This window comes from Heteronotia binoei, chromosome 1 (genome assembly GCF_032191835.1).
Source record: "Heteronotia binoei isolate CCM8104 ecotype False Entrance Well chromosome 1, APGP_CSIRO_Hbin_v1, whole genome shotgun sequence".
Taxonomy (NCBI): domain Eukaryota; kingdom Metazoa; phylum Chordata; class Lepidosauria; order Squamata; family Gekkonidae; genus Heteronotia; species Heteronotia binoei.
This window is the reverse complement of record NC_083223.1, coordinates 33117698-33131304: the sequence shown is the minus strand read 5'-3', so window position 1 is coordinate 33131304 and position 13607 is coordinate 33117698. Positions and strand designations below refer to the sequence as shown.

General features: G+C 43.7%; 1 protein-coding gene across 1 annotated transcript in view; it reads left to right on the top strand.

The window, feature by feature from the left end:
• The window catches only part of FAM124A (family with sequence similarity 124 member A), a 20640-nt gene extending 7033 nt beyond the window's left edge, over positions 1–13607 (top strand). The window contains exons 3-4 of the mRNA XM_060233327.1: positions 2858–3597; positions 12818–13607. Coding sequence (XP_060089310.1) covers positions 2858–3597; positions 12818–13606 — 1529 coding nt within the window. The 3' untranslated portion in view covers position 13607. The remainder of the gene's footprint in view (positions 1–2857; positions 3598–12817) is intronic.

Sequence of the window (13607 nt, the reverse complement as noted above, 5' to 3'; positions counted from 1 at the left end):
AAGCTGGGTACTCATTTTACCGATCACGGAAGGATGGAAGGCTGAGTCAACCTGGAGCTGGCTACCTGAACCAGCTTTCACTGGGATCGAACTCAGGTCGTGAGCAGAGGGCTCCAACTGCAGTACTGCAGCTTTACCACTCTGCGCCACGGGGCTCTTACTGTGGGGCCGCCAAATGTGTGGCTGGGGTTGTTCTAAGAGTTGAAGTGAGTGAAATCTCTTACAAAGTTAGGACATGGAGGAGGGCATTTAATTTAAAATTAATGATCCTGCAATCATATCTGGAGCTAAGTTTGCTCAGTCTTATTAAATTAGGCAATCATAAGAGCAACTGGGATAGATTGGTGAATGATAAGCTAATGTGCCTTGGGATTTCAATAGAATTCATGGGCAGCATAAATGTCAATTAACTAAGACATCTGTTTGAAATTCATTTGAAACATCTGGATTATAAAAGTACAGCAATAAGGTCAAGAAGAGTTTGCTCAGCCTTCAGGATTTGTATTCCCCTACCAGTTACCAGTGTATTTTTGTGATCTAACTTATACTAAATATAGATGTGCCTCTATGTTGGTACAACTTAATATTCTACCATCTGCAGTCTTGACAGTTATACTGGTATTCCATATACAGAGAGAACATGCAATTGGAACCTTAATCACATTTAATCTATTGACTTTGTACTTTTAAGATGCTCTGCATTTTAAAACATAGACAGGAGCTTGATTTCCCCCCTACTTAGTAAGGGCTCTGTTTCTCCCACTGCTGAGATTTCTAGGCCGCTGAGCAGTGTAGATGGATGGGTTACATACAGGGTCACTAGATTTTTGGCTGCTGTTGGAGAAATATAGAAATATTCTAAAACAAGTGCATAACCCTATCATATTTTGTCAGGGAGATCCCATTATGTTGGTAGCTTTTTGTTAGTTGCTTAAACAAATTCTCAGTGGTTGTTTGAGACCACTGGGTTGAATAGCAATAGCACTAGAAAAGAAAAAAGTAGATAGTAGTGGCTTGGGTGTTAGCACTCAAAATAATTCCTAAACTTCTGGTTGTGAAATCTTGCCCAGCCTGCTCTGCCCTGCATGTTTGTGTGGCAATAATCTCCGTTGCTTAGTTTTGAGAGTATCCAAGGCGACTGTTTTGAATTTTCCATGCACATGAGAGTTGCCTTTTAAAAGCTGCTTTTTGCAATACAGAATAGACTTTAGGAAAGGCATGGAAGGGCATGTAGGAACTATGATGTGGTTTTGGAAAAGATACTTCAGTAGAGTAGCATTTTCTGCAGATTAACCCTCTGTCCAAGAAGCCTGATCTGTATGCAGATCTTTTCTTTTGCTTTGGTGACAGTTTGCCAGAAGGCAGATTGGACTGAACTGGCATGAGAAGTGGGGGAGGTTATTCTCCTGCTCCTTTTGTTAAAACCAAGCTGCAATCAAAAGTTTCTTTCACTCTCATAGAAGCCATTAATTTGTATCTAAATCAACCCTACAGTTTTCTCCTTGATCACTTTCTTCTTCATATCTAATTCACATGTTTCTTTCCCCCTCCCTGCCCACATTTATATTAAACAGATGCCTGTAAATGTTGGCAAAGGAAAGGAAGGAACTGCAATAAGTGGGTCAGTGTTATACCAAAGGAAGAGGGATAAAAGGCCCCAGCTGAAGAAGGTAGAGGAGGAATCTGGCTGGAAGCTGGGGAAGAGTGCACACGGACTATGAATTCAAGGCCTCTTCCAAAGCATCCTGTGTATAAAGTTTTCCCGAATTCACTGGGCACAAAGCATAGTTAGTGTCAGGTTTGTCAGGAATGGTGGGAACAAGAAATGCAAACAAAAAATATAGCAAACAATAGCCAGTCAAATGTCTTGTCAGACACCAGCTGGAACATACAGGCCCCTTAAAATACTGTGAGCAAAAGCAATTCAGAAATGAAGATGACCCTGAGTGTAAGATGGTCCCCTTATAAAAATGTTACACACGCACACGCACACACACAAGTATTATGGAACATAACTGTACCTTTTATGTAAATGTAAGAGGAACTCCTCTTTTTTGATGGCCTAAGTGTGTGTGTGTGTGTGGGGGGGACTACTCTTGAATCTGAGTAAATACATTTCTTATATTAACAAGGGACCTCAGCGGGGTATAATGCCATCGAGTCCACCATCCAAGGCAGCCATTTTCTTCAGAGGAGCTGATCTCTGTAACCTGGAGACCAGTTGTAATTCCAGAAGATCTCCAGCCACCACCTGGAGGCTGGCAACCCTATGAGGAGCATTTTTAATGGCCAAAAAGTCATGTGTCCTTGTCCTCACTGATTCTGAGCTCAGTGGCTATCATCTGTATAAAGGCTAGCATCTCTTGAGCAGTAGCTCTTCCTGTAGGCCTCAGAACCCAGGGCATTAGGCCATATATTTCAGCCTCTTATGGGGTCACATTCTCCTTATGCAGGCAGCCAGTAGTAGTATTTCTTATTTTACCAGATGTTTGTGGCTGTTTCAGCTAACTGTCCATAGGAGCTTATCAGAGATGGTATTTACTATACTGACCTTTGGGACTATAAACTGTAGAACCTAATATATTTTGGTTATAATATGCTGGTGATGCCAGAAACAGCAATGAACCCCACAGGCAACATTACCTCAAAATCTTTATAGGGTTTCTTTGCAATTTATGATGGGGGAAATGAATGGAGCATTTCCTGTCAGAGCCATACTTCTGTGAAGAATGTCTCAGTATACAGTTCATTTTTTTTTTAGCTAGAATGTTAGATTTCTCACTAACTAAATGCCATTCCAAAGGCAATATTTTTTTTAAAAGTCTATTCCATCCCTCCTCCCCTTTTCTCCATCCAGGTGAGCTTTCTGTGTGGAATGTACGGGACCCTTTTCTTGTTAGTGCACACATCATTGCAGATCCAGGAGAATCCAGTGCTCTCCAGCAAGCTATTGATAATATAATGTCGTGGATCCACCCAGATCTCCAGCTCTTCCAGGTTGCAGAAAGGCGAATGCCAAGGAAGACTAGGAAACATGATAAGACTGTCAATTCTCAGCCAGCCCTTGCAGTAATTCTGTTTCTTCAAGAAGAGGAAGATGAAAAGCTGATTGTGCAGCTCCACAAGTCCTTTCAAAGGCCACCTTGGCGTTACCACCACACAGAGCAGGTGCATGGCAATTTCCTTCCTTACATGCCAGGTGGCCAGGACTTCTTCACCTTGGCACAAGGGACTCCTTTGTGGGCCATTCGACCAGTGCATTATGGGAAGGAAATAGTGCGCTTTACCATCTACTGCAGTCATGAAAACTTTGACAACGTTATGAAGCTTTATGAATTAATACTGAGAAGACAGACTTGTCAGAAAAGGGCAGACTTCTGCATATTTCTTATCTATTCTAATGTGGACATAGATATTCAGTTTTCCTTGAAAAGACTTCCGAGAGGCCACATCCCGCAACCCACGGATTCGGCTGTGCTGGAGTTCCGAGTGAAAGATATTGGGCAGCTTGTACCGCACTTGCCCAATTCCTGCAGCCCAATCAGTGAAGGCAGATGGCAAACTGAAGATCCTGATGGGAATAAGATCCTTCTCCGGGTACGTAGGGACATCTCTAGGGTACATTCAGATGTCACAGAGAGCTTCAGTTCTGCTGAGGCATGCATGGGTTTATGTGTGCCTCTCTACCTGCCTCCCCTTTTGCAAAGAGCACAATTAAGGATTCCTGGCTTGAAACAGACTGGTTCCCTGTGATGTTTAAATGCAAGTGCCCAGGTGAACTGTGTTCAATTCCTACAAGCTGTGATTTTATACCTGGATTAAACCACTGTGACAATATCAAGGCCTGCTTCTGTTCAGCCTCTCTACAAGCTCGAGCTATTAACAGTGCTGTCCTTGGCACAGTCACAGCCTTGTAAGTCCATTAAAGTCAATAGGCTTAGAAGGGTGTAACACTGCTTAGGATGGCACTGTTAGAAAGTTCGTTACTCCCATACAACTCATTTGTACCTGTCCATTACTACTAAGTGTTATTCATCTCTGGGATTTGAATCTAGTTCAGTGATTGTACTAACGGCCTCCAGAGTTTATTATTTGATCGTATTTAGCCGGGATCAGTATACCTGCCATCCATTTGGATTAGTGGCTAGCTGGTAACCCATTTTGTAAATCAGTTATCGGGAAGCTTAGGTAAATCAAGGGTGAGAAAATAACTTTCCAGAGGACAAATCTGGTCTTTGATGTAATTAAGCATGACCTCAATTTGCAAACAGAAGAGACTTGAAAGTATTTTACCATTGTACTGTATTGCTTTCACTTTATGCAAACCCAGGGGCCCAGAATTGCAGGGGCCCAGAACTGACCCTACTTTGAAGGAGGGGGAAGCCATGAAGGAGAGAGTTGAAGCCTCAGAGTTTTTAAGTTTTATTGGCCTAGCACTTCTTGTCTGTTTCTTTGTTGTGACTTGTTTGGTTACTGATTTAGAACATATATATGCTACTTTCTCACAGACCTAGCTTAAAAAGTAAAACAAAAAACTTAAAATAACAAAACTGTGAAAATTAGCAAACCATGAAAAATCCACACCAGAACAAACTAAGACAGTATAAAACATTTAGCAGCTTAAAACTCCCTGGGAAAGGAAACAGGAAGGCCACCAATACATGCTTGCCTCAGAGAGGTAAAATCTAGACAAAATGCTTGAAGGAGATCTGTCTCTTGCAATGTTTAAAGGTATTTTCCCAATGAACAGTGCCGTTTGTTTAGTAATACAGTTAAACATGATGGCGGTTGCACTGGCATCACTATTTCTGAAATTTGGCTCTAGACTAGCAGTGGTATGAACTGGCCAGAACAATTTTCAAAAGTGTTTTAAGAAACATTGTGTTCTACTTACATAATACTGTGTTCTGCATTGTGTAACATGTCACATTTAACACTTATGCTTTGTTTAGAGGACAGTTCCATTCCAAATTGTTGCAAATCTAATTGCTTATTAAATATCTAATCCTACTGACCACTTCAGTTGACATTATGTAATCTCCCTGGAGTCTCGGGGAGCAAGGCAGACTGTAAATAACAAATTTGTTCACTCATAATGCTGGAAGAGAGCATATTTCACAAGAGATATTTCCAGTTCTGGGAGTAAAATCCCCCCCCCCCTCTGAATTCTGCTCTCCGCACCTCTGCTGGCTATATTCATATTTCTAGTGGCAGAGGTAGTGGTAGAAAAAAAAACAAAAAAACTTGCCCACCTTGCAAAAAAAGCTTACCTACCATGATTAATCTTTCCTTTAGTAGAGACTGAAGTTCTGGATCAATTTTAGGTGCAGTCCCTATTCAAATGGAGTCTTTATACTGTCTTGGTCAGCACTGAACATGGAGAATGCACCCTAAAGCATTTCCCACAATTATTAGCCATATTCATGGGTCCTCAGCAGACAACATGAAGCATTTGAAAACCCACTGGAAAATATTACCTAAGGCTGCTTCCACATAAAGGTTTTTCTGCACTTGAGCATCCAGACTGGAGTGGGGGAGGGGTTGGGGGGGAGCCAATGCATCTATGCAGTTTTTTCTATGTTGCTGACAAAATAATTAACAGTTATAGCATTCCATAATGTAAATGCATTGGTTAAAAATTATTGACTCCACGGTGAAAATTGAAGGTTACACAACCTCTCCATATTGAGGAAACTCCATACGCTTTGGAATTGAAGCAGAGAAGTTTTGCATGAGCCAGCACAGCAGTGAGTTCATTGACCTTTAAAGCCAGAAATTAGACCCTTGTAAAAGCACTTTGTCTGAAACAAACTATACTGTGGCTGATTATCCTTTGGGTTTTATATAATTGCTGGGTCATGATTTTTCACTTGCATGGTTGTTGTAGAGACAATGTAATGCCATAGCAGGATGGGACTGTGATTTTTTTCAATGATTTTTGACACACATAAATGAGTAGAAATTTGTGCTATAATCTTTTCCAGGAAGAGGATGATTCAAGAACATAATTGTGCTGTCCAGATGGGAAGGTGTGCCACATCAGCACCATTTCCTTGTACCTCCCCTTACTGCTGCCGTTTTTCCTGGCACCACCACCAGGGGGCACCTTTTTTTCAACAACTCTACTTGTGTCAGGGAGGGGAGCTTTGAGCTTCTGCCCTGAAACTCTTGTTGGTCTCTGTGGTGCTCCTGGACTCAAACCTAACTGTACCCCAAAATCAGTGATTGTTACAGTACTATAATGGTTTTTTAAAAGCTCTCAAAAAGCCCTCTGGTGACATGGCAAGAGGAAACTTCATTTTTTTAAAGACTCCCATGTGGAAGCTCTGTTGCTAGTGCAAACATCCCCTGCTTTTGCAGTGTCCATGAACAGAGAATCCTCACCAGGCTGATGCAGCCTGTTCCTCATAGGATTCTTTTCATATTATACATAATATAAAGTTGCACATATTAGTTGAACCCTGGTGGTGTCTATGACATAATTTTGCAAGATTATGGGAAAGAAAGTCTGATAGCCCAGCCTATTCCGATCTCACCAGATCTTGGATACTAAGCAGGGTCAGCCCTGTTCTGGGCTTGGATGCGATGGGAGACTACCAAGGAAGACTGGAGTTGCTACGGGCAATCCACCTCTGCTCATCTCTGCCTTGAAATCCCCATGGTCCATGGATTGCCATGAGTGGGTTTTGACTTGATGGCACACAGATATTATTCTCAAGAGAAAGGTGGAATTGGTTTCCACTGGATGGATGATGATTACCATCATTTTACTCTATGTAAAATAATAATGCTCTATAGAAAAGTCCAGTGGCATCTTAAAGACTAACATTAATTTCAATAGGAACATTTGTGAGTCACTGCTCACTTCCTCAGGCAGGGCCATAACTGCCTAATTTTGCACCTAAGGCAGTTTTATCCTTTGAGACTGGTGCCATTGTTATAGGATGTGCAACTCCAAGCAACAGTGTTAGGGAGAAGAATGGGTACAATATCAGGCAGCTGGGTAACTCTGTACAAGGATAGAATCTGTTCTTTTGTGACCTTCCTGAGACAAGTGTTGTATCAGTTTGTACACAGAGCTTTTGTTGTATTCTACAGCCAAGCCCAGTCTGACAGCATTGCTGTCGCCCTTTGTTTCTGAGACACAAAACAAGCAGCTCTCTGTCCCACAGCGCTAATGGCCTTGTACAAACCCTCCTCCTTTAGGAGGCCTAAGAGAAAGCTGCTGCAGCAGCCTGCGTGGTGGTTTTGAGCTGAAGTCAACTTGAAGACTCTCCTCATGAATATAAGAGTATTCCAAAGCAGGGGTGTAGACTTTTCAATTTCCTGGGGTGGGGTGGGGGGCTGAGAGGCATTTGATCCAGTGAAATCATAGGAAGAAGCCAGTGACATCACAGGGAGGGGCCTCCATTATCACTACCTATGAATTTATAGAGAAGCTCCCTCCCCGTAAATTTAGGGAGCACCCCCCCAACAATGCCCATGGACTGACCAAAGCCAGGAAAAGGTGGGAGTTGGCCAGTGGTTATAGTGGTATCTCAGAGGTTTCTTGCTGTGTCCTGTTTTTGAAATTCACTTTTAGAATAGTCACTTTAAGATCTGCAAATATACATCTCATGTGCATCGGACAAACCAATGGTCACAAATTTGACAGTAAAAGCCAATACAGAAAAGCTTTAGGGGAACATTTTACAAGTTTTCCTGGGCTTTCACTTTCAGGTGTCTTGTTTCTGCCTCATTGATAAAGTACGATGGTACTGAAATTGACAAAACTATGGCATCACAGATACTTTTGATAAATTCATGGGTCTCTGACCCAGGGCAGAATACAAAACAGTTTCTGGGTGCTCAATTTCTGAGCAATGTACAAAGTTCAGAGTTAGTTAATACTATAGCTATATGTATGCAACATAGCAATACAGTGTTATTGTATTAACTGTCTCTGAGCTTTGTACAATATGTTTGCAACATAGCAATACAGAGGACATGCAAGTTAGGGCTTCAGAGTGGGATCTGCCAGACCCAGGTTCTTGTGTGGAAGCTGACTGGGTGATTTTGGACCAGGCATAGACTTCCAGTCTAACTTGCCTCTCAGGGTTGTTGTTCAGATCACATGGGGGGAGAGGAGAATGATGCAAACTGCTTTGGCTCCCCCACTTTAGAGGCTGCAGGGAGGGGGAAGGCAATGGAAAGCTAAAGTCAGAGGGGCAGATAAAGGAAAGGAGATAGGGTTGCCAACTCCAGGTTAGGGGTGAGGCCTGGAGAGGGTGAGGTTTGAGAAGGGATAGGACCTCAGACAGGTACAATGCCATTTCCCTCTATGAAGGCACTGGAGATCACTCAGATTTACAACTGTTCTTTAGATGGCAGACATTAGCACCCTTTGAGGAGCGGGGGAGGGGGGGTGGGAGGGTCAGTGCCTTCACTTGGGTGGGTGGGAAAACAGCAAGGGTGGCAGGCACTTGCCCAGAGCCTCCTTCTACAGCCCGTTGTATTTTTCTTCACAACAGGCCCCACTCCTAGTACAGATAATAAAGCAGTCAACAAATGTGAGAACTGAGTTGGAGCCCAGTAGCACCTTTAACTATTTAAAGTCCTAAAAGATGATGCTGTTAAAGTGATGCACACATTATGTCAACAAATTTGGAAAACACAGCAGTGGCCACAGGATTGGAAAAGATCAGTTTATATTCCAATCTCAAAGAAGGGTAACGTTTCATGCAAAGATTGCCATGATAAAGGACAAAAATGGTAGGGACCAAACAGAAGCAGAAGAGATCAGGAAGAGGTTGCAAGAATACACAGAAGAATTATACAAGAAGGATCTCAATGTCCTGGACAACCATGACAGTGAAATCGATGACCTTGAGCCAGACATCTTGGAGTGTGAAGTCAAATGGGCTTTAGAAAACATTACTAACAAAGCGAGCGGAGATGACGGTATCCCAGTTGAGCTATTCAAAGTCCTAAAAGATGATGCTGTTAAAGTGATGCACACATTATGTCAACAAATTTGGAAAACACAACAGTGGCCACAGGATTGGAAAAGATCGGTTTATATTCCAATCCCAAAGAAGGGTAATGCAAAGGAATGTTCAAACTACTGCACCATTGCACTCATTTCACATGCCAGCAAGGTCATGTTAAAGATCCTACAAGCTAGGCTTCAGCAGTTTGTAGATCGGGAACTACCAGAAGTTCAAGCTGGGTTTCGGAGAGGTAGAGGAACTAGAGATCAAATTGCCAGCATTCGCTGGATTATGGAGAAAGCACGGGAGTATCAGAAAAACGTCTGTTTCTGTTTCATTGACTATGCTAAAGCCTTTGATTGTGTGGATCACAACAAACTATGGCAAATCCTTAAAGAGACGCGGGTACCAAACCACCTCACATGTCTCCTGAGGAACCTGTATAAGAGTCAAGAAGCAACTTGGAAAAGGAGTTCAACAAGGATGTATATTGTTACCCTGCTTATTTAATTTACATGCAGAGTACATCATGCGGAATGCTGGCCTGGATGAAGCACAAGCCAGAATTAAGATTGCCAGGAAAAACATCAACAACCTCAGATATGCAGATGACACTACTCTAATGGCAGAAAGTGAGGAGGACCTAAAGAACCTCTTGTTGAGGGTGAGAGCACAAAAGTAGGCTTGAAATTCAACATAAAAAAAAAACTAAGATCATGACATCTGGCCCCATCACACCTTGGCAAATAGAAGGGGAAGACATGGAAGTTTTGACAGACTTTACACTTCCTGGATCCAAGATCACTGCAGATGGTGACTGTAGCCATGAAATTAAAAGATGTTTGCTACTTGGGAGGACAGCTATGGCGAACCTGGGCAGTATAATAAAAAGTAGAGACATCCCACTGCCAACAAAAGTCCGTATAGTCAAAGCAATGGTATTTCCAGTAGTAATGTATGGCTGTGAGAGCTGGACCATAAGGAAGGCAGAGCGCAGAAGAATAGATGCTTTTGAGGTGTGGTGCTGGAGGAAGACTCTTGAGAGTCCCTTGGATTGCAGGAAAATCCAATCAGTCCTAAAGGAAATCAACTCAGACTGTTCCCTGGAAGGTCAGATGCTGAAGCTGAAATACTTCGGCCACCAAATGAGAAGGGAGCTCTCCCTGGAGAAGATCTGATGCTAGGAAAGACAGAAGGCAAAAGAAGAAGGGGACAGCAAAAGATGAGATGGCTGGACAGTGTTATTGATGTTAACAAACACGAATTTGAGCAGACTTCAGAGATTGGTGGAAGACAGGAGGGCCTGGCATGACTTTGTCCATGGGGTCGTAAGCAGTTGGACTCGACTGTGTGACTGAACAACAAAAGCACCTTTAACACCAACAAAGTGGTGTCTATAGCCCCTTCACAGTGCCTTCTTACCTTTTGATATTGTTTCAGACACTAGAGTTTCTGGGGTTACACACAGGCCCGTAGCCACAGTGGGGCCCGGGGGCCACGGTCCCTCCATCCAACCCCCACTTCCACCTGTGTGCCCCCTCCTTTTCCCACTGCTCTCCCTGAGGCCCCATTTTTGCCGCCATCGCCGGTCTCCCTGGGCTCTTCCCACCCCGTTCCTGCCTCCCCTGCTCTCTCTGCAGCCCCATTTTTGCCACCGTCGCTATCCCTGGGCTCTTCCCTGCCTCCCCCCGCAGCCCTGTTTTCACCATCGCCACTCTCCCTGGGCTCTTCCCTACCTCCCTCGCTCTCCCCGCAGCCCTGTTTTTGCCGTTGCTGCTCTCCCCGGGCTCTTTCCTGCCTCCCCCACAGCCGTTTTTGCTGTTGCTGCTCTCCTCGGACTCTTCCCTGCCTCCCCTACTCTTCCCACAGCCCTGTTTTTGCTACCGCCGCTTTCCCTGGGCTCTTCCCTGCCTCCCCCGCTCTCCCTGCAGCCCTGTTTTCACTGCCACCGCTCTCCCCAGACTCTTCCCTGCCTCCCAAGCTCTCCCCACAGCCCTGTTTTCACCGCCACTGATCTCCCTGGGCTCTTCCCTGCCTCCCAAGCTCTCCCCACAGCCCTGTTTTCGCCACCGCTGTCCCCGGGCTCTTCTTCCCACCCTCAAGGAGCATGAAAGAGAGAGAGCTGGAAGAAGCAGCCAAGACTTCACCCCCCCACCTAAAATGTTATGTCCGGGGGGGGGGGGTGAAGTCTTGGCTACGGGGCTGGTTACACACAGACACAAATATTTCTCTGATGTGAGGCATGGATTTTGTTTTGCTAGGGGGTTGGATGGGATATAAATTGAGATGAGGTGTAAGAAGAGGAAGAAGAAGAGGAGGAAGAAGAGGAGGAAGAAGAAAAGACCGTAGATTTATAACTCGCCCTTCTCTCTGAATCAGAGTCTCAGAGAGGCTTACAATCTCCTTTATCTTCTTCCCCCACAACAGACACCCTGTGAGGTGGGTGGGGCTCAGAGAGCTCTCCCTGAAGCTGCCCTTTCAAGAAAAACTCCTGTACTTTGCATAAATTCTGTTTCACCTGTATCTGATGAAGTGTGGTTGTACACAAAAGCTTATACCTAGGCTAGAATGAAACTTTGTTGGTCTTAAAGGTGCCACTGGTCAAACTTTATTGCTTCAGAATAACACAGCTACCCACCTGGATCTAAATAAAACAGTGTGCATGCACATGAAAGCTTATACCTAGAATTAAACTTGGTTGATCTTAAACGTGCCACGGACTCCAACTTTGTTCTGCTGCTTCTGACCGACATGGCTACCCCACCTGATGTGTTCTGGATATCAAAACCTTAGTAATTAATTTAGAGAGTCCAAAGGTACAGCAAAAAAAATTGCAGATCAGAATTACCTTTCAAGCGTTCTCCTTCAACCCTCTCGGCCAACCAGATCTGTTTCTCCTATATAGATTGAACAGCAAAAAATCTTTCCTTTCCCCAGTCCCCACCCCTTATTTTTCCTGTCTCCAGAGATAGTGTGGGGAGGGATGTTTATCTATTCTATTCCTGCTCTGCTAGCTCATTAGCATTTGTAAGAAGGTGTAGGAAATCATACCACACCACTGACTTTCTTGTTTTCAGACTAGAGGAAAAAACATCAAAGGAGTTTGTCACTATTTGGTTGCTTGGTTGCTGAGCCCTGAAGTCCTGTACTGATTGCCGGTGGGGGCTGAGCCCCGGGTGGGAAACTTGAGGGGGTGCTCGAGCCCTCCAGCCCCATATAGTTTACGCCTATGTTCCAAAGAGAAAAAGTGGGGATCTCCTGAAAGCTGGCACTATAACCAGCAGATCCCAGGATGGGATTAAAATGTATCAAATGGATAGATTTTCAAATGATGGAAAGTTCTGATTTCATTCATGTGAGTTAAAAATAATAGAAATGGAGTGACAAATGTAAAAAAAAAGCCTCTCTGGCTGCATAGTGGTAATCTCAAGTGACCTTGTACCAATCAGACTCTCTCAGCCAAACCTACCTCACAAGGTTGTTGTGGGGATAAAATGGAGGAAAGGAGAACAAGGTGAACCATTTTGGGTCCCCACTGGGGAGAATGGCAGGGAATCGGTGCATTCAGTGCAACAAATTAATCTCGGTACCTTCAAACTTGGTCTTGTGTATTTATTTCCTTCCTCCCCAATGGGGTCCCAAAGCAGCTAAGCTAAGGTATCTGGGCTGCTCATCATTAAAAACAGCTAGTCCAAACCGATGAACGGATAATTAAAACATAGCATTTGGGGCACCTTTTTCTCTCTTACTGATTTTAAAAATTACGCAGCAAATTATATATAGCAGCAGCAACGCACAAGAATATGTATTTGTTACTAATCTGCTCTTTGCATCTCTCTTTTCCACAGCAGGCCTGGTGTAAGAAATATGCTAAGCAGAATCAATGTTGCCAACCTTCGCTGTCAAGGAACCTTCCTCATGTTCCACTTCTAAGTTTTGTTCCTCACAGTAATAGATGGACTGCTAAAAAAACAAGCAGTCTTTCAAGGCCAGCTGAATCCCTTATGTTTCTGCACACTGATCAATGCCTTGGTGTTTCTCGGCAAGACTTGAGAAGCTGTGATAAAAAATTTGACAGTGCCTGTGCCAACTCTGATGTGTTTCAGCGAAGCAAGTCTCTTGTTTGCTTACCCACAACAAGCTCTTCACTGGGCCTTGGATCTTTTCATCTTAATAAGCTGGGCTTATTGTTAAGCACTTTTTCTTCTGGTCGCAGGACAAGAACCAAAGTAAACCTTGATGACTTAGAGGGAGTTCAGGAGACAGATGTAGATACAGGGATGAAACTTGCTTCGTCTGACCTATCTGTGGTCTCTGCTTATTCCGTTCCCAATGGATTCAGTAACACTTTGGAAGGAACAACCAAGTGCCCTACACAAGAACATGGTGTCAGTAGATTTAAGCAGGCTGTCTCTGATGGAATATCCATTTCAGCCAAGAGCAACCCCTATGAGATACCTTCCAGCTTTCTTCCTTGTCCTTTCGTTGGGTCTTCAACCTCTTCTACATTATCTTCAGCTACTTCTTCAGAAGCTCACTTTGAGATCAAATATTTACCAAGAAGAAAGCTTGTTTCTTATGATGACAGCCGGACAACGGGTGGTGGGAAATCCACTGAAGAAGAATTCTTCATCTGAA